At 36.9% G+C, this 20,293-nt stretch overlaps 1 protein-coding gene across 1 annotated transcript in view; it reads right to left on the bottom strand.

The window, feature by feature from the left end:
* Positions 1 to 755: 755 nt before the first annotated feature.
* CASD1 (CAS1 domain containing 1) overlaps positions 756 to 20,293 on the bottom strand; it is a 28,381-nt gene continuing 8,843 nt past the window's right edge. Inside the window, exons 5-18 of the mRNA XM_058026167.1 lie at positions 19,201 to 19,263; positions 17,975 to 18,019; positions 15,195 to 15,318; positions 13,299 to 13,513; positions 11,922 to 12,347; positions 11,419 to 11,508; positions 10,741 to 10,860; positions 9,662 to 9,818; positions 8,131 to 8,210; positions 7,150 to 7,251; positions 5,745 to 5,885; positions 5,132 to 5,209; positions 4,058 to 4,150; positions 756 to 3,047 (exon numbers count right to left, since the gene is read on the bottom strand). Coding sequence (XP_057882150.1) covers positions 2,781 to 3,047; positions 4,058 to 4,150; positions 5,132 to 5,209; positions 5,745 to 5,885; positions 7,150 to 7,251; positions 8,131 to 8,210; positions 9,662 to 9,818; positions 10,741 to 10,860; positions 11,419 to 11,508; positions 11,922 to 12,347; positions 13,299 to 13,513; positions 15,195 to 15,318; positions 17,975 to 18,019; positions 19,201 to 19,263 — 2,001 coding nt within the window. The 3' untranslated portion in view covers positions 756 to 2,780. The remainder of the gene's footprint in view (positions 3,048 to 4,057; positions 4,151 to 5,131; positions 5,210 to 5,744; positions 5,886 to 7,149; positions 7,252 to 8,130; positions 8,211 to 9,661; positions 9,819 to 10,740; positions 10,861 to 11,418; positions 11,509 to 11,921; positions 12,348 to 13,298; positions 13,514 to 15,194; positions 15,319 to 17,974; positions 18,020 to 19,200; positions 19,264 to 20,293) is intronic.

Genomic DNA, 20,293 nt, shown 5'->3' with positions numbered 1-20,293 from the left:
AATATCAAAAGTGGACATGAACTGTGTCTCTCCCTGATGATAAAATCAGGAGCTTTCGAGAACAGAATCACAGAATATGCTGAGTTGGGAAAGGGACTCATCAAGATCATTTAGTCCATCTCCCAGCCCTGCACAGGACCATCCCCAGGGGTCACACCAAGTGCCTGAGAGCATTGTCCAAACACCTCTTAGACTCTGGCAGCTTTGGTGCTGTGACTGCTTCCCTGGGGAGCCTGTTCAGCCACCTCTGGGTGAAGAACTGTTTCTGATATCCAGCGTGAACCTCCTGACACAACTCCAGGCCATCTCCTTCTGTCTTGTCATCAGTTGCAAGATTAAAGAGATTGGTACTTCCTTTGCTTAAAGAACCCCTTCTACTGAGAGTGGGATTTAAGTAGCTCAGGTAGAATCCAAATTCCATAACTCAAGCAAGACTTCAAGCTGGGCTTGGTTTCTTGATGTTGCCAGACCAAAGAAGCCAAGTCAGGTCCTCTGCTCTCCTGCAGAGCTCTGCTGCAGAGTTCCTGGCAGGGAAAAGTATCTGATGCCTCCACTGTGGAGTTCTGCTGAGAGCCCCTGAGCTCCAGGCTGGCTTTGGCTGCTGGAGCTGGAATTTCATCAGAGCAGGGACAGGGCCACTTAGTGATGAGCAATTCCTGCACTGCATCTGCCTTAGTTTGATACAGTGAACTGCAGCGCAGCGAGAGACAAGCAATAGACTTGTTACTTAAATGATGCTGGCCCCATTACAAAAATAAGCATCCACAGCACTTTTATTTAATGTTTAAATTACTTCATATTTTTACATAACCTGAAAAGAAAATATATTTATCCCACATACAGTAATAGTAAACAAGTGCATTATTTCAAACATTAAAAATAAATCTTTTAACCAAGTCTGTACAACAGATAAATAGAGTTATATCTACAATAGTTATGTCGTGAAGAACAAAACAAAAATTATCCCTCAAGCTCACAGTTCCCTGCTGCTCATAATACTGGCATAGATGAAGGTTATGCTTGCTATTCCCCACTATGGTGTCCAACACTTTCCTTCAGTCACTCAAATGTATTGATCAATGAGGTTAAATTCCCAAGCACTGGAAGTATATGCACAAAGCTGAGTATCTTTTCAGTATCTTGAAAACAGCTGTCAGGCTTAGTAAAATTGCTGAATTTGGGGGAAGTGAATGATTTCTTTTTTGTTTTTTGTGATGAATGACTGCTCATTCTTTAAAAGAAACTGTTCTCCACCACACAAAAAAAAAAAAGAAAATTGAAGTAATTATTTTCATAAATTTGTTTTGCATTCATTCATGGCTGCAAGATTGAATTCAATGTTTTACCTGGGATAAGAATAAAAACATGCATGTGACAGTATATATGGTACAAATTAGATTCATGTTGTTCAGTATCATACATAATTGCACATATGCTTGGAAAATAATATTGCTCTTATGTTTTTGACTGCTAACAAATAATCAGAAGAATAATAAAATGAAAAAGCAACCAGAGGTCAAACTATTACTTGAACAAAACCCACAACCAACCAAGAAATGTCCATAACTTCACTGATTAGTAGAATGTAAACAACAGCTTGCCACTGCCACACTGAAGGACTGTTTCTTTCAATTTTAAGGTTTTTCTAAAGGAAGCAATTAGTAAGAAAGACTGGGCACTCCTGAAAAGAATGGGAAAAAAGTTTTCTCCAGACAGCTCCAATCTCATTTCACTTGTAATTCTGAGACTCAACCATCTTCATGCAACAAAGTGGACCACTCAATCCCTGCTCCTCATGATGCCAACAGACTGACTTGCATCCTCTAAAGTGAAAATGATATTACAGCATAGAATATGGCACTCTAGTGCTTAGTTCCCTAGCGAGACCTAATTCAAAGTCACCTACAAACACAGGGAGAGGGTCAAAGATCACCATTCCCCTAAGATCTGATGGAGTGGATATGATGGGATTTCATCTGACTGAAAAAGGTTGGAGAGTCTTCCACAAATTTCCCATCTTGAACTGAGTCTCTGAATTTTCATTTGTTTGTTCACTGGGATTGTACACAGAACTACACACAGTTAAATTAATTAGTGAAAAAATTTATGAAAAAGCAAACAATTCTAGAAAGAAAACCCAAATTCTCTTTATAAAAAAATTTTGTCTCTGAATTCACCGTATTTGCTGAACACATCTTAAATTTCTAAAAAAACCCTCACAAAGTATTATGTAAACTTGTATACAATCTTCAACCACTGAACTGATGATTAATTTTTACTTCCACATCCCAAGGGTTTCATATAACATGTATTACTATTTGCACACCAAACACTAATTTCTAACCAGCAAATGGCCGCTTTGCTCCAGCGCTGCCCCGCTGGGCTGTCTCGGCGGTGGCTCCGGCGGTTCCGGGCCGTGCTGGGCGCGCTCCCTGCCGAGGAACAGCTGCTGGAACAGCGGCGCCAGCGCAGCCGCCGGGCTCGCCCAGCCCGGCTGGGCCCCGGGACGTGCCCATGATGCTGCTCAACCACCGCACTGCCTCGCTTCAACACACATGTAAACAGAAACAAACATCCAGTAGAAAAGACTCATTTTCACATGCAATTCTGTACAGTGCACTCTTGTTTCTCAGATTATTTGAGAAGGCTATTTCCACACAAAATATGTACATTTCCACTATATACATTTTCTACACGTTTAATTTAAATGTCTTCTTGTACCTCCAGTTGAGAAGTTTTGTTCAGGCAGACACAAAGTAAACCCGAAGAAAGTTTCCAAGTTAATGCCTTGACTGATCTTGCATTGCTGAGAAGAAGTGTAGTCCAGAAAAAAATCCAGCTATGCATAGCAACCTTTTCAGCAGAGTTGAGTTATCTTTAGGAACCACAATCTGTGCTAGATCATTCGTGATCTGAGAAATCTCATGTGCCACGCACACAAATATGAAAGTGCTGACAAGAACGTTAAACATTGGATATCCAGGAATGAGCACCAAGATCCCCTTTGTGTCTGCTGCCAGCCAAATATGGTATTGGCAAATGAAGAGCTAAAAGAAAAACAGAAAGTGTTTAGCAGTACTTATACATGTAAATATTTTTACTTACCAAAACCCATAGAATTATTACTATTGCATCAACTGACACACTGCTGCTTAAGTTGAAAGCTGTTTTCCACATGACTTTGCTACAGAACAAAACCATGAACTTGTTAAACCACACAGGGTTTGCTTGGCCCTAAACCAAATACAGCCCAGGGGAGCACTGGATACATCCCATCAGAGCAGGGAGGAATCTGCCTCCCCCAGTTAGTGTCTCTCTAGTGAGGCTCTGAACTGACATGCCTGCAAGTAACAGAGAATGCTTCACCTGCTGATGAATGCACAGCTCCCTGGAGCTGATCAGCACCTAAAACCCAGCAGGAAGTGGAAGAGTGAAATGTGATCCTTTAAAAAACCCACAAAATCCTGTACCCCATACACACTGTATTGCAATGAGTTTCTCCTAGAAATATAATTTAGTAATACAATAAAATGTCACAGTTAATACCACTAAACAGCAAATAACATGGGAAGGAAGATAATTCCTACTGTTTGAAAATATACACTCAATGGAACAAGGTAAAACTTGCATTAAGAAGGAGTTTATTTGTAATGGTAAATTTATTTATTAGTCACAAAAAGCTTTCTAGGGCAAACATATTTATAAGTGTTCTTACACTAGTGAGAAAAATTCATGCAAATTCTTCCTAAATTTTTATCTTCCAACTGCACAAACCTCACAGCATACTCTAGCATCTAATCCCCACTCCCACCACCTTAAATCACCCCATCCCCTATAACAGCACAAGAATTAAGCTTGCTACTGTGAGATTGCTATTTCAGCCACGATTCTTAAGTGCAACAAAAGCTATAATGCTAAAAGAGGTCAAACATGACAGCATGGTATTTAGTAGGCCAATACCTCTTTTCTTTATGTTATAGTCCATAGACAACAACCACCTAACACCACCTTACATTTCTAAGATTTAATGCACTGTACTGCTGGTGATTCTACTTACCTCTAAAGAAATTTTGCCAAACCAGGCGAAGAATGAGCTATACACAGATCGGACATATCCGGGAATGTTCCTGATGAGGATGAAAGCTAAAATCTTTGGGTTTAAAAAAAAAAAAAAAGGTAAAACAAAGGAAGCGACTGTGGATGACAAGCTAAACAACACATAAAAGGTGTATCCATTTTCACTGTGAAGGGCATCATGCATTAAAATTTCTTTAAAAGTAAATAAAAATATAAACCAAACAAAAATCCATGCAGTTTATACTTAACAAAGTAAGTGTTGAAACTAAAAATATTGTATACAAATGCTTACATTATAGTAGGTCACATTTGCATCTCCAGTAGAATCATGGCCTTGATGCTGACAGGTGTTACTACATGCCTCCTAGGCATGGTCACAAAACATATAACACCATGCCAGCCTAAAATAAAAGTGGCCACAAATTTGAGTTAACCCTCAATTTTTAAAGAGAGGGTGTCAAGATGGATAAAATAATATTAAAAATTAATATTATCCCTCTTGCTGCCCCTCAAGAGAGCAGGACAAAATAATGAGAGAAGAAACAGGGCACAGAATGAGACAGCTGGGGTATAGTGGGGCAGGGCGCACAGCAAGAGAAGCATCTAAATTGAAGAAAACCACATGCATGGCTCTGTGGCCCACATCTTCTCTGTCTGGAAGTGACTACAGGGTCCCATAGGCTGCTTCCTACACTAATACCTCCCAAACACTCCTGCTTTTCTACATCTTTCTTCTCTTCCACAGCTTTCTTCTTTTCCACTGCTATGTAAAATAGTCAAAGTTGGGTTTGGACTTAAATGGTGCATATGAAACCTACCTTAAGGGCATCCAGATAAATCAAAACCACAATCACAGTGTGCAATTCCAGGGCTTAAAGGCAATGAAAAACTGACTAATGTTGTTAAACTCTTTTTCACTTTCAGACATGGGAATGAAGTTCAATATCTGACATGCCATGCAAAAGCACAAATATATTTTAAAACAACTTTTTAAAAAGCTCAAATAAGAACAGACTAGATTCTATCACAGTACTTAAAAAGGACTAATAATTACCTGCACCACAGAAACAGAAGGATGTAGCTCATTGCACTCTGTCTTGTTTTTACAGCTACTAGCCCAAATAGAGTAGGTCTAGAAGATATTAAAAAATTAGTCTGTGTAGCAATTATATGGACATATAAAAATGAAACAAGAGTATGATATTTTGAATTGTTTTAGCATTAGTAAGTTCACTAAGATGTGGGACACTAAGAAAAAAACTACATGACTTAACCTTTGTGTTTCTCTTAAATTTTTTTTTGCAACTAATGAATACTTATCTGATGAGTAATTCTTAATACAACTTTTTTTCATCAAAATAGATGAGCAAACAAGTGTGAAGATAAGAGCTGTGTTATCTACCATGTTATTTTTTTGATCCAATTTTCTTTTAAGCTTTGAAATAAACTGAAAGAGAAATTATATTTTTGTCTACATTTGACTGAACAGAAAACATTTTAGTGAGTAGATAGGTAGGGCTGTACAAAAAAATCCAGCTAAAATATCTCCAGATAAAAATTTGATTTTTCAAGGTTTGTTAGATAATACTGACTAAACAACAACTTCAGAAAACTTATTTTCCAGATATTTACAAACCTGATTATACTAGGTTATAATAGATACTTACCAAAAAAGACACAATTGAAATAAATAATAAAACATTTGAAACTCTGTTGGAGAAAAGAGGATCTCCTTTTCCTTCTGATATCATCTGATGTTTCTGCAATGCCAGATAAATAAAAGCAAACAGCATCCCATGAAAAACCACCTATAAAAGACAAACAGAATGCAATTTATATTTCATGGCTTTTACAAGTACTTCAGGTATAAACCCTTACTAGAAATGCTACCAGATAATTTAGTAGTAGTTTTAATGCTACATTTCGAAAGGTCCTTTCCCAGATTTACTGAAGCAAATGAAACCAGACTTTCTGGTTTTATGACACAAGATAGTCATAAACTGAATTTTTAACTCAACTCAAAACCTACAAATAAAGAACCTTTACTAATACTTCAGAGAGCATTAAAGACAAGACAAATTTCAAGAAGCTTTTGAGTACCTACTATCCCCTCTGCAATCTATGTCACCACTGAAAAGGCTTTCTCTGGGGAAAAACCACAAGTCTTTGGCTTTCTCCCAAACTGGCAGGTGAAAACATTCAAGAGAAGCAGGACAAGTGCTTCCCTCTCTCACAGACACAATTCTTCAACCGACTGTTTTAGAATCTTAAGCCACATTCTCATCAGCTGGCAACATGAGGCCATTTCAGGCCCACACAGTGCTTGTTCTCTGTACTTATTTTGAGCTCTCCTCCTCAGCAGCACCACCCAAGCCACAGTGCTCACAGGAGCCAGCAGGGAGCACGGGCTGCCAGGCAGGGTGTGACAAGGCTCTGCCCCAGGGGACACACATGGGACTGATCCCGTTAGGGGTAAGTTCAGCACTTCAAGGCTTCCATCTTAGAAGCTCCACTCACCTTTGCCAAGAAGGAAAGGAAAAAAGATCAATGTCTCCCTGCTCTATTCCCCCCCATTGCAGAGTCAACAACTGGAAGGAAAGCACTTTCCCAATGGAAAACAATTTAAAAATAGGTACTAGAGTAGTCCAGTTTGGGCACCAAGACCCTGATTTTAATGTTTCATATGTTACCTTAAAAGAAATATATCCTTAATTGATACAGCTTGCAAAAAGTATTATTAAAAAAGCTACCACAGTAATTTTCCTTGTCTTTCAACAGCCTGAAGTGCTACAGGTGTTACATTTTCACAGTAAAATTTTTGAGAAAAGACAGATCTAGGATACTTGATACTTAATTTTTTTAAAAATCCAGAAGCAAGTAAATAAACCTCCATCTTTTAAGCAAGGCTCAGATAGACATTTGCAGTACTAAAGTGGGTACAGCTTTGTCTTTTATTAAACACTGGGGCAAACTCCTGTTTTCTCTGGAGGGCAGGAAAACAACCCTTCCTCTTCCCACAAATTAAAACATACATTTAAAAGACAAGTAAAAATTTATGCAAATGTTACATACATAGCGATCCAGCTTCCACCTAAACCACCATTCATAGACATTCCCATTCAGTTCAAAACACTTGGACAATGGCCAAAATGAAAATATCTTCTCAAATGTAACCTGTAAAAGATAAACATGGAGAAGCATTAACACTGACATCAACTGTATTTACTGAATTTAAATCAATAAAATGTTTAATATTATTCTACCCTTATTTCACTAGCTGCATGGCACTAGAAAAACAACAGGGTTCCTTAGAAGTCTTTCCCCCACAAAAGAAAAAGGGAAAGGAAAAAGGAAAGGGGAAAGGGAAAAACTTCACATGAGAGAGAGCTTGAGTTTTGCTTCCCCTTAAGGTATTTGCATGCCTTCCAGTTTGTACTGCTCCTCACAGGGAGAGATTCACTAACAGGTTGTGATAAGGAATATGCACTCCAAGACTACAGTTCAACAGGCTGAAAACCAGTGAGGGATAAAAACCACACAACCCCCCTGTAAGATCCTGGAGGGACAAACTCTACCCTGACTTCTTTCTGTCAGCTGTACTTATAGCATGCAGGGAGTTGCTAATTTAGCCTGAGAACCAATCTTTTGATGTGGTATCAAGGCCAACATGGAACTTCATTATCACTGTATCACCATATGCATCCCCATATGGTGGCAAAACTCAGTAACTAAGCACATGAAAAAACCCCACCCCAAATCCAAAGCATAGGCCCTTGTATTTACTGCATTCACAGTAGTACTTTGAAAATATGTCAAACATAACAAACCAATAAGTAAGACACATAGTTGTGGGTTTTTCCAGCACCCAAACCAATTCAAATATGAGAAGAAATCAAAAGGTTCATTATGAGAAGAAATCAAAAGGTTCATTTTTTTTCTTCTGTATTTATGATACTGGAGCAAATATACAAGTTATGAGCACATCAAAAAGTAAAGACAGGTAATAATATACTCTTAGGTCATTAAGGATGATTATAGCCAGGATTTACAAACCTGAGAATATGACAGAAAATATATACATGTCAGTAAGCAAATCAGTTTCAGCAGTAAACCAAAGTGCCACAGGCAGCTCCCTGAGGAAGAAATAAATTAATCATTATACTGTCATTAATTTTTCAACAGCAAGCCCCAGGACACATTAAGTAATAACTGCCAATTATTTAGTGTAGCTATGCTTTGTAATAGATCAATTCATAAATAAATGTTCAAATATTGCCAGCAATATTTTATCACTATCTACATTTAAATTTTACTTCAAGCCATTAAAATAAACATTCACAGCAACTAAAAATCTAAAAAGTTTTGAGCCTAAACTAAGCCTCATTTCTAAGACAGGGACAAAATACATAAAGAAGAGAATTAGGTGTTCAAACAGAAACACTGTTTTAAAACCTCTGCTTTCCCAAACACTCTGCACAGGCAGTCCTTATTCCAGGTGAGTGTAAATAAATACATACATAAAAATGCCTTCCTTTTGTTCATGTGAAATGAGTAAATATTATTAAACTTTGAGATATCAGTTTTACTCCAAAGTTCAACTGCAGCTCATTAAGGACAAGTATCTTGTTGAAACAAGCCTGATAAACTACTCCTCAAAGCTGTCAAATAAGCTCTACCCAAACCTCAGCATTGCAACAGAGATCATCTCCCCCTCCAACCATATAAACTGGGAGCTGTAAAGAGGATCATAAACAACTGAAAGCTATCATTGAAAGATTTTCCAGTTTCACAGTACACTATTGCTCCAAAGTACACAAGAGTAATTTGAGTAATTTCTCTGCTTCTGGGAAAAGAAAAAAAAAGAAGGAAGATATTTGCCTTTGAGATAACTTGTAAAACTACTCAAGTGTATTTTTGCAGCATCTATTCCTGGTATATATTTGGTATATTTCATGGTCATATCTTCAGGCTATAAAATAAGGATATTCCTCAATAAGCATTTACCACATGGCTTGCAGCTTTTTAAGGAATTACAACACATAAACTGGGATTTCAATTCCATTTTTATTTAAAATATTTGTACCACAAGACATACTTCTGATAGCTCATTTAATCTAAGATATTAGGATAGCAAGCCCCATGTTCTTATTTGGCCAGCTGAGGCAGAACTGGTGCTCAGGATGGACAGACACCTTGGCAACACAGAAGGAGAAAGTCTAAACACTCCCTGTTCACACAGCACCCAGCGCACGACAGACACAGCCCCAGCAAGCACACACAGTGCAACCTATGGCTTTCATTTCATCCAGTAAAATTACAATTCTTGTAAAACACATTCCTGATGATCAAAACCTATTAAAAAGTATTCTAATCTGACTGTAACCAGATGCAGAGTTTAGTCATCAGCTGTTATATTTTTCAACTGACCTAATTCACCTATGACAAACTGTATTTCTGTGAGCAGCTGTTTAGCATATTTTGACTAACAAAGAGGCTGAGATCTACTAACAATGCCATTTCTGTATGATTATCATTATAATAACATACATATTTTACAGCAGAAAGAAAAAATAAGAAATCTTACCATTTGCTTTCTTCTGGACAATCTGAGGCCATACAGCTAAGGTGGCATAAATGATCATAAACCAGACAGTGACTAATGGCACAAAATAGTAGAATTGGTAAGGTCGGTCCATCACTATGCACAGTACCACAACCAAGAAATTGAGACGAAATAAAACCTGGGGGGTGTCAGAGGAGAGAAGACAGAGGATATGTAAACTGGGAGGCAAAGCTGAGAAAGATGAGGCCATGTTCCTTTAGCACTGTACAAAAATATCTATGTGTTTTACATTAAAACACAGATAAAGTCGCACAGGGAACATCAGCAGGGCAAGGTGAGATTGATTATGTGGTTCTGGACCTGTACTGCCCTGACCTGCTTGGGTAGAGATTGTGATGAAAATAAGGTTAACCCTATCTGACTATTTCCCAGGCAGGGGACCAAGTGCTCTAGTTGCTGGATGCTGTTAATGTCTCTCTTTTTTCATCCTCAAAAGCTACCTAGGCTAGCTCATTTAGAGCCAGGGTACTGCCATCACCAGGCTGTAAATGTACACTTACTAAGCACAATGACCTGAGTTACAGGACAATGTAAAACCTAATTGCAATAAAAGATATGCATTAGAAAAAAATTAAAGTACTACAGCATATGCTGCAAAACCTAGGAGGAAAGCCACAAAACCAGGTATGTTGTCCAGTGTTGTTATGGTGTGAAAATTACTTTTCTTTATTAATAAATGTAGGCTCCAATACACTGTCTTTGGAAGCCTACCTGGCTCTTTATTTACCTATTGCTATTTACTGTAAATTGTACTGCAATGGAATCTCCATTGCTATTTATTAGAAGATGCTTGTCTTGTAATTTCAGAGTGTACCTAATTACATTTTTTACATTTTAAGTATCATTTATATGACTTAAGTTTGTATTAGATGAACACTACCAGTTAAACAGCTCAGATTACATAGACACAACAGCCATTTTTATTGTTTAAACCTTGGTTAAATGAGCTGGGATCACATTATTTAGAGAGTATGGATATATTATGGATACTTTGCTATCTGAAAAATTTATTTATATAAATAGTAGGGAGATATTCTTACCTGACAGACTCTGTATACACCAAAGTCTCCTTTTATCCAAAAATATGAGAAGTGCCCATAACCTGTTTGAAACAGATATGCAGCAACCAGAACTCGAATGTGCATGTACACAGGCAAAAACTGTTGAGAAAAATAAAGTACTTTTTATAAATGTCCAGGTAAATATTTTTTGCTTTCCTTTTGCTCCCTCTCCTTTATGCTATTTCTGCATTGCACTAAATCAGATTTAACCAAGAAAAGAAACACTGGGGTACCTTGCCCTGTTTCTTACTAAGCTCTTTTGGTGTCCTAACTTCTCATGTTAGGACAATTTTTTTCTATTTATTGCTCTACACTTGGCATATTCCATTACTAGTTATGAGAGACTTAAGAAGGGCTCTTTGAAAGCTCACCTTCAACAGTTTCAAGTTGCTAGCAATTAAAAATAAATTAATGCAATATTCTACACAGAGGACACTTTTTTTTTTTTAACTGGTCAAGTAACATATGTTTTTGTCAGTCAAAAATACACTTAGAGAGAAAAACTAACTCTGCTAATACCATGTTTAAAACAACAGAAACAATAGCATTACTGACTCATTCTATTCAGTTCTAATGTCCATTTACACTATCTTTCTTTTGAGATACAATACTCAAATTGCATTCCCCCTAAAAGCAAAAGAAATTCAAATCACTTACAGTGCTTGCTCCAGAGATATGATAAACCAAAATAACAAGTTGCATCCAGCCCTTCCATTCATCAGTCTGTTCTCTATTTAACACTTTAGTCTAATGCAAAACAAAACAAGAGTGTTGCTATTCCAAAAAGAACAAGGAACATCTACAAAATGAGGAGAAAAAGTTCAAACAATAAACCACTTTATGGGTAAATGGGTCTCTCCCAACTGTAAAAGTCTTGTCTAGCGGGCACAGATTTAACATTATTTAAATTCTCTTTTAGCCGAGTTCGGATCAATTCCAGTTTGGAAGAGTGAGAATGACTAAAGTGGTGATATCCATATGGCTTCAAAAAGCCTTAGCCTCTGTCTAATTCTATGCAGACATTATTCTGCTCAAGATGGCATTTTTTGCAGGTGAGTTATAATAACTTTGAAAAATTAACCTTGAATACTTAGAAATGGGTTATTTTACACACAAATTGGGAAACAACATTTTAAGTGGGATGTCAAGGTGATCATTACCTCTTTGGTATTTTCAGTATAAAATACCCCCAAAACCAAGATATAGACGATGGGTATGAAGAAAGATGAATGTGTGTAAAATTTATTTTCCTTCATGAAAAGATTTGCTCTGTCACACAGATAAAAATAGGTCATGATTAGACCAAGTTTGCAAAAGCAGTGTAAGAGCATCTCTAAAGTAGAAACGTTAGGTGTGCTGATGGCAGGTTTCTTCTCCTCTCCACTTTCCAAATCAGTGCATGATTTGTTCTTCCGATAATTATTCCGATGAATTAAGCTGATAATTAAATATCCAAAAATGGACAAAGTAAAGAAACAGAAAGCTATCTTCTGTATCAGAGTGAGAGGAGGCTGAGGCTGGCAGCAGGAGCCATCAATGGGCTTCATTATTTTATTGCAGTAGACATTCATAAGAATCATTGCATTCTGTAAAAAAATAAGCAATTTTGGTAATTAATTTCTAATAAGAAAGTTAACATTTCCATCGAAAGAAATTTTTTTTGCATCATGAGCTGACATCAGACATGCAATTCTCCCTTATCATTACAAAAATAAAATCTTACAGTCCCACCATATACTCAGTTGTATCTAACAGTCCAGTCAAAACACTTCTTCCAAAAAAAAAAAAACTTGAACTTCTACAGGTAAGCAAAAATGGCTAATCTTAGAACAGGAGGGTCCTCTCATTATTTCTGTAAATGAAAACCAGCTCACAAACTTGGGTTCTAAAGAGGCACAGTAATGCAAGTCTCTGAAACATGACAGACTGAAACATGTGGTAAGATGGCATTTAGCTCATCCAGCACTTTAAAGCAACTTAAACCTGCAAAGAAATGGAACCAAAAGTGACATAATGGGAGAGTTTTTCACAAAAAGGGCAAGCTGAAAACCTCAGAGGGGCTCACTGCATGCATATACATATTGGTTAGTAAAAGAGAAGAAATAAAGCCAGAGGCACTCCATGCAACCAGGAATATCTATACTATGTGTTTGTTAGCTTCTTCATGCTCCTTACCAAACCAAATTTTCTGGACACATAGGGGGAAATTTAAGACTTACTTCTAAGCACTGCTTTACAAGTCATTACCACCTTAACACATTCATACACATGAAAGCATGAAGTTTGCACTCAGGATCTAAAAGATCTAGTAGATTAACAGCTATTTAACAATAGTTATGCACTAATGTTTTTGCTATTATGTTTTTTAAAATGCCTATAAAACTGACTGCACTCCCACCCACTGGAATTTCTGAACAAAATTCCCTGACAAATGCAGTCCTCATTACTTCCATACTGTTTGCAGTTTCAGAACATTCACTTCAGATCTTGTTTTACTATTAATACTTCCAATGTTGACCAGTGATAAAAACACTTACTGTATCTCTGCTTGATTCAGGGAGATGCAGGCCATCTGCAGACTTCATGATAGTTTCTTGTGCTATCAGTTTTGATACACTGAACACTTTCACTTTAGCTTTGGAATTTCGGGAGCTGCTGTTCAGAATACGAACAGCTGCTTCATTATAAGCATCTATTTTCTCATTAGTGATCATTTTCCGACTTTCACTCAGCATATCTTCGTAAACAGGATCTGAATTTCAAAGGACAAAGAATGAACACATTAATATTAGACTTATCAACGGATTTCCTTAGCTCAAGTTGCACAGGCTGCTTTCATTTAAGAGGTCACAATTGTTTAATTGTACAGAAAAAATGTACAGCAAGGAATAAATGACTGCTACAGTTACCAGAGCTGTTTATCACTAAATGTTCTTATCACCATTCCCTATTAATGCATATGTAGTTGGAGGTTAGAAATGAATGCTTGTTTAATTTCTCTGAATCCAGGAAAAGCAGATTGCTAAAATGCTAAATGCTAAAGTGCAGAGCTGCTTATGCTTTCTCTCAGCAATGGAATCACCCAAGAAAAGACTCCAAAAGGAAAAAGGGCAGAAGACAGGCAGCAGAACAAACATATGAAAAAAAAAATAAACCAAACTTTCTCAAACCCTTTTTTCTTCTGTGGAAAAAACCCCAGCTCCTCACTTCTCATAGGCCATAAACATATTCCACTTGCTCCTCTTGATTTCAGTTTAACTTAGGGCAGAATCTCAGTTTTACAGAGAAAAAGGTTGACTTAATTCAATACAGGCTTCAGAAATTATGTAAAGCTTAAAAGAAAGTGATTCTAGATCAAAAGGTCAGCCAGAGGTCTTTAAGCTCCTGTGAAAAGCTCCTGCTGTGACACACTCTGTGAGATGCAGATTGATTTACTTCAGATACATCATGCCTATATTAGGATAACCAATGTCTTGACAACTCTGTACAGATTGCTTCTCCTCCCACTTGGGCTACTGAAGAGCTCAGAGATTATGTAAATGGACAAGGTCCTCAGCAGTACCATGGTGGGACAAGTCTGACAGCTAACTGCTTCTGGTATCAATATCCATGGCTTTGAAAGGAATGGGAGACTGATTTGTTAATTCAGATTTACCTCTAGAACCATCTTTGACAGGAACTTGGATATGACTGTAAGGGTACAGCTGGATATATGGCTAACAGGGCTCAAAATCTGCCTGTGTTTGTAACTAAGGTGATGACAATCTAAAATGGTGTGTCCTGTGGCAGAGAAACCAGGAGAACATTCTACCTATGAGCTCATTGCTCACTTTCAGGGAAATATTTTAGTTTTATTGAAGAAAAGCAAAACAATGTAAGCTTGGTGCCACAATAAAAATCTCACTAATTCATTGTGAGCCATGACTTCTCATCCCAGTGTAGAGAAACAAATTTCATTCTAGGGACTTAAATTCTCTGTATTCTCAAGAGTGTGTGTAGTCATTGTAGACACACACAGAGGATGCACTTGTTCAACTTCTTCTATTATTAATATAATCTGAAAATTCAATTGAACAAAAACCACTGGAATACTGCTGTTGCATGCACCTGTACTCTTGACTCCCAAGAGGTATGTATGGAGCACAGCACACAGAGAACAGACCTGGCACGTTGAGTCTGAGAGTAAGCCAACAAAGAATTAAGAGTTCATAAGGCAAAAGCTTTTCATGCTACAGCTTTGAAATCTCTATCAGCAGTAGCAGCTATTTAGGTATCAGCTTAGTTATGACTGCAAGAAAAGAGAGACTGAAGCTCAACTAACAGCTTTTTCAATCTGCAAGTAAGCAGTATGGATTAAGTTTTCCATAGCCTACAACATACTAATTCAACAGACAGTAAAGTTAAAAATTGTTACCTACTGTTCATTACTTTACCTTGTAAGACCCAGTAAACATCACTACTTATTGCTAATTTTTCCAAAAGAGGTGCAATTGAAGTGATATTGATTTTATATTGTGCAAGAGCTTCATTGCTGCCATTGTGAATCTTGATAGACCACTGGAGAAAAAAAGAAATAAATTCAGAACATGTATGTCTGAGGATCCCTAATTAATTGATTCCCTTGCTCCACTTGTAGCTATTTTTCATTACTTCAATACAGCTAGATTTCTTCAGCTTTCTATTCAAAAGCACTAAAAAAATTCTTTTAGACCAAGCAGCTATCCAGACAGGTAATTACATTCAAACACATCATCCAAATACAGAGTATTTAACATCCACCTTATGTGTATATTTGACTTTTCATAAATTAAATTTTAATTCAAAGTCTCCTGGCTTTATCCAACAATGAAGTAGCAAAGCCACTCTTGTTATTTAAAAATCTTGGCCAGTTCAATCAATTCCTCTCTAGACTGACTACAGCAAGAGATGCATGCAAACAAAACCTGACAGTGGTACCAAGTTCCAATATTTCCATCTGTTCTACAGATATCCACAAAGGGGAAAGAAACCTCAAAAACCAAACAAGAGCAATTTTAATTTCTGGTTTAATCTTCTATAGGAAATCCCTGGGAGAATGCTATACCCACTCATGAATTCCTCCTAACTTTTGAAAATTATTTCCCACACTGTATGAAAAATGGAGGCAGTTTTATTTTTTTAAGTGTTACCGTATCTCTACTGACCTAGTAAAAACTAAAAAAAGCAAAACCATAACAATTAGCCTAAATGTAGCAAATCCTATTTATCTCTAAATAGCCACATAAAAATTTCATCAGAAGACAAGTACACTGATTAATGCACTTCCTGAAAATATTATTCAATATAAATTAATACTTTGTGAAGCCAAACAACATACAGCTGCTCTGAGAACTCCCACTGGAAAAAAAGAAGCAGTTTCTCCCAGCAGCTAAATACTTAATTTGAAACACCAACATATTTAACAGACAGTTAAAGCAGCATGTTCCTTGCAACAGGAAGTGAGGAATTAAGAAGCAGAGCATGGTAATGACATTCTCAGAGAAGCTCCTTTTCCCAAAATAAGAAAGCAACTGACTTTTGTATGAGCTGGAGCCCCTCCAGCTTATAGGACTTCTATTTATAAACTGTTATGCAGTTGCCATCTTAAGACAGACATGTCCAGGCTGAAGTAGCATGACCAACCCAAGAGTTAGTTAAAGATATAGGTAAATTTCAAAATGCAACAAGTTTAATCTAGTGGCAGGTTACCACACCACTGTCAGCTATGGTGAGGTTGCAGAAATGTCTGATTTTTGAAGCTTTTATTTTTTTGGAAGTCCCTTAAAATAGAGGATGTTTATCTTTGTTCAACTCTAGATATCATATTAAATGTTTTGTACAAATATAGTAGTGTTAAAAAGAGCAGAGCCTCCCCTGCATATTGTTAGTTTCTATCTCCTGCTGTCCACAAAAGGCAGCAAGCTAGAGCTAATATACACATACAAGTAAAGGGAATTATTTAGCTAAGTGTCCTGCAGCTTTGCAACCTGACCTTCTGCATGCCAGACCATTATCCATATATAATGGCATTTTCTCTATGGAATACAATGACTCATCCTGGTAATAAATGCTACAGCCTCAGACTGAGAAATCATATTCTAGGCTTACTACAATTCCTAAAGCTCAAATATTTATATGGATCCTACAGAGGAAGGGAACTTAGGGGTTCACCTAAAGGAAAAGGAGAATTTTTGATGCCTCAGGAAATGTGTGGAGGGTTACATACACACGACCTCCTCTTAAAAGTGAGGGAGTTTGTCCTTAAATGGGCATGCCCACAAGTTTCCAGATTGGTAGAGTGCCTCAACTGTCTCTAAAACAAACTGCTCTTGAAGGATTTTGCTTTAAATGCAACACATTTTTCTCTCTTTACATTTCAGCTCCTATGAAAATAAATTAGCTAATTCTTTCCAAATTCCAATTCCCAAATATTTGGAAGCAAGGGACATTAAATGTGGAAATAATGAGATGAGTGTTTGTTTGATTTGACTTTGTTACTGGAACAGACTAATTAAGGGGCCTGCTGAATTCCATCCCTGGAAGTTTTAAAGAATTGGTTCACTCTTGCCAAGTGTAAGATAAGTAGAAATATCCTGCCTGGTGGCAAACTGATGGGTCAGGACACCTCTTCTGGTGCTTGTCAGCCCTGTTTCCTGTGATGCTGCAATGCATATCAGTGGTGGAATCTTCCAGTGCAACAAGATTCCAGAAGTCCAACCTCTTTAACTGTTGAATTATCCATGTAAAATTGTGATTTTTACCTATATATATATATATATATATATATATATATATATATATAAAAGAAATATATGTGGTGAAAGAGACCATCCCAGATTGGGCCATACTCAAAAGCAGAATTTTGTGACTGAAAAAGGTGTATTAAAAATACACTTCAATTAGTATGCAAATACTTTAACTTTTAAAATTAATAATCTGCTTTTAACTAAATCCACTTTATTAGCTAGGTTAAAGCAAATTAATGCTTATTAACCAGTACTGCTGACAAAAACCAAGTACTGTACATCACACTGGTATAATAAAGCATACCTGATATTTTAAAACTACTTTTAGTAACAACAAATTCACTGAGAATAGATATTTTACTCCAAACTGTGTTTAACAACTTGCTCATGTAACCAACTTGAGAACATTAAAAGTTATCCTACAAGAACTTCCTTCTTCACTAACTTACCGTGGCAGCTCCTACTACAATTATATGGGGTTTTGCCACAGAACCCTAAGAAACAAACAAAAAAAAAAAAAGAATTACTTTCAAAATATTCTTAAATTATTTTAAGACTCATATCTACATTCACTATGACTCTCTTGCCCATCAGCTAACGGTTACAAAAGAGTAGATTGCAGATACATTGCAGAGAACATACACCTGATATTTGTAAGATACAGAATAGAATTCACATAATAAAATCTAGAAAAGCATGAAGTATCAATAAGCACCTATAATCCTGATCAACTGAGCAGCATAAGCTCTCTTTAAAACATCTTCTCCTAAGGTCAAGTAAATTGTAGATCACACTACTGAACTTTTTATCTCAGTCTCAGCATTGTCAAACATCTGTTAGAGCTGCTGCATTGACCATTGTCACCCCAGAGGCGTGCGACAGTTCTGTGCAGGACAAGGACAAGGGCCAGTGTACTCAAACAAAAGAGCACAAGGAAACAAACAGTCCTAACCACCCCAGAACCAGTTTTATCCCAGCACCACAATGAAAACCAGTAGTGCTCAATTTTTATAGAAACACAGTAAAAGAAAATCAAACGATAACTTCAGCTATCCTGATGGAAAGTGTCGTGCAAGAACGATTAACAGGATAGCAAAATAATCACTGTGAGCTACTACAAAATAACTGCAGGCTATTGAAAGGTCAACAAAGGAAGAAACAAGAAGAAATTAGCTGCCAATCTGTAAATGTATTACTTGTCATCAGAGTTACATAGAGAATAAGAAGACAGCCTGCATCATAACTGAAACACATAAAATAATTAGGAGGCTAATTGAGGGAGATATTGAAAACAAATCAAATCAAAGAATTCTTGACTTTGCAAATTACCTTTGCCCTTCACTCTGAAACACTCAAATTAACATATATATACAAAATAATAGAATATCTCAAGTTGAAATGGACTCATAAGCATCAAAACATTTGGTCACATTAAAGTGGAGTCATTGCAGCCACAGCAGAAGTAAAATACCAAACCAGACTGAAATTCCTTTAACTCTTAATAGGATTAATTAACCTGCTCCTATGAAGTAGGGTTTTTCTAGTTTGCTTAGGGGTTTTTAAGGTCCAAGTGATATCATCCTTGAAAGACCAGGAGATACCCAGAAACATATACACCAGTAAACATCCTCCTTTCACCACTCTGAAGTCAAATTATAGATCTCTTAAAACAAACCTCAGCCCAAGATTTGATACGTTGCCTCATAGAGCCATTAACTTCTGGATACCACAGAAAATCCTGTAAAAAAACGCAGAGTTACTCTGCAAGCTTAAAAGACAATCAGTAGACTAAAACCAAAAAATGCAAAAAACCCAAACTAATTGCCATTAATTCAATTCTAAAGGAAAAACATTTGGCTCAGAGTGTGATTTCCTTATAATTAGCATGAAAATCCTGATATCTTACTTCAGCATGGAAAACAGAAAGCAACGAAAAAAAAAAAAAAGAGAAGAAGCCAACAAATCCACAAAACTTTTCCCTCATAAAAACCAAATTTTTATTTGTAGTTCAGGAGTCAGAATTTCACCAAGAAGGTGTTTTTTTTTTATGTCTGCCAAATGAGATGTCCTTGGGTTTCCACTGCAATCAGGGACCACAAAAGGTCACATCTATAACTTATTAGAACTTGCTTTTTTTTTCAGTTTTCCACATCCTTACCAGCAGATTCTCTTTGTTTCAAAGTTTAAAATAATTGATAGCATGAAATAATGATTTTCAAACAAAATCAAAACCTAACAAATCTTTTAGATGCCAGGAGCAGTGCTCAGCTTTCATCTAGGACAGTGTAGACTAGTGCTTTTATGTCTCCCAGGGAAAGCCATGACTTCCTAGCATTCAGTTACTCCTCAGGACAGCACTATTGAATAGTCTAAAAATATGCCTTGAAGGGAAATAGCAGGGACAACATCTGCAGAAACTATTGTGAGGAAACTTTGTAACACAATGCTGAAACACTATCAGCAGAGAGGAAAGCTCTATCACCACTCCTCTGGATTGGTACATTTTGGTAGTTCACTTGAGAACTGTCAATTCATTATTTGGCTGTGGAACCTGTGAACAATCATGCAGCCCTCTACAGTGTCTGAAGGACAGAAGAGTTACTGTGATGACTAGAAAGGGCAAAATTAAACTCTCCACTTGTTCCCAGTAATTTTCTCTTTTGTGGTCAAGTATTTTCCACATTTGGATTATTGGGTCACAGCCAGTCTGAATATGGAAATTCAGCTATCATGCCAATAATGTCGAAGGGCAGCACTGCATCAAAACA

The sequence above is a fragment of the Melospiza georgiana genome, chromosome 1 (genome assembly GCF_028018845.1).
Source record: "Melospiza georgiana isolate bMelGeo1 chromosome 1, bMelGeo1.pri, whole genome shotgun sequence".
NCBI lineage: Eukaryota > Metazoa > Chordata > Aves > Passeriformes > Passerellidae > Melospiza > Melospiza georgiana.
This window is presented reverse-complemented; position numbering and strand designations above follow the sequence as displayed.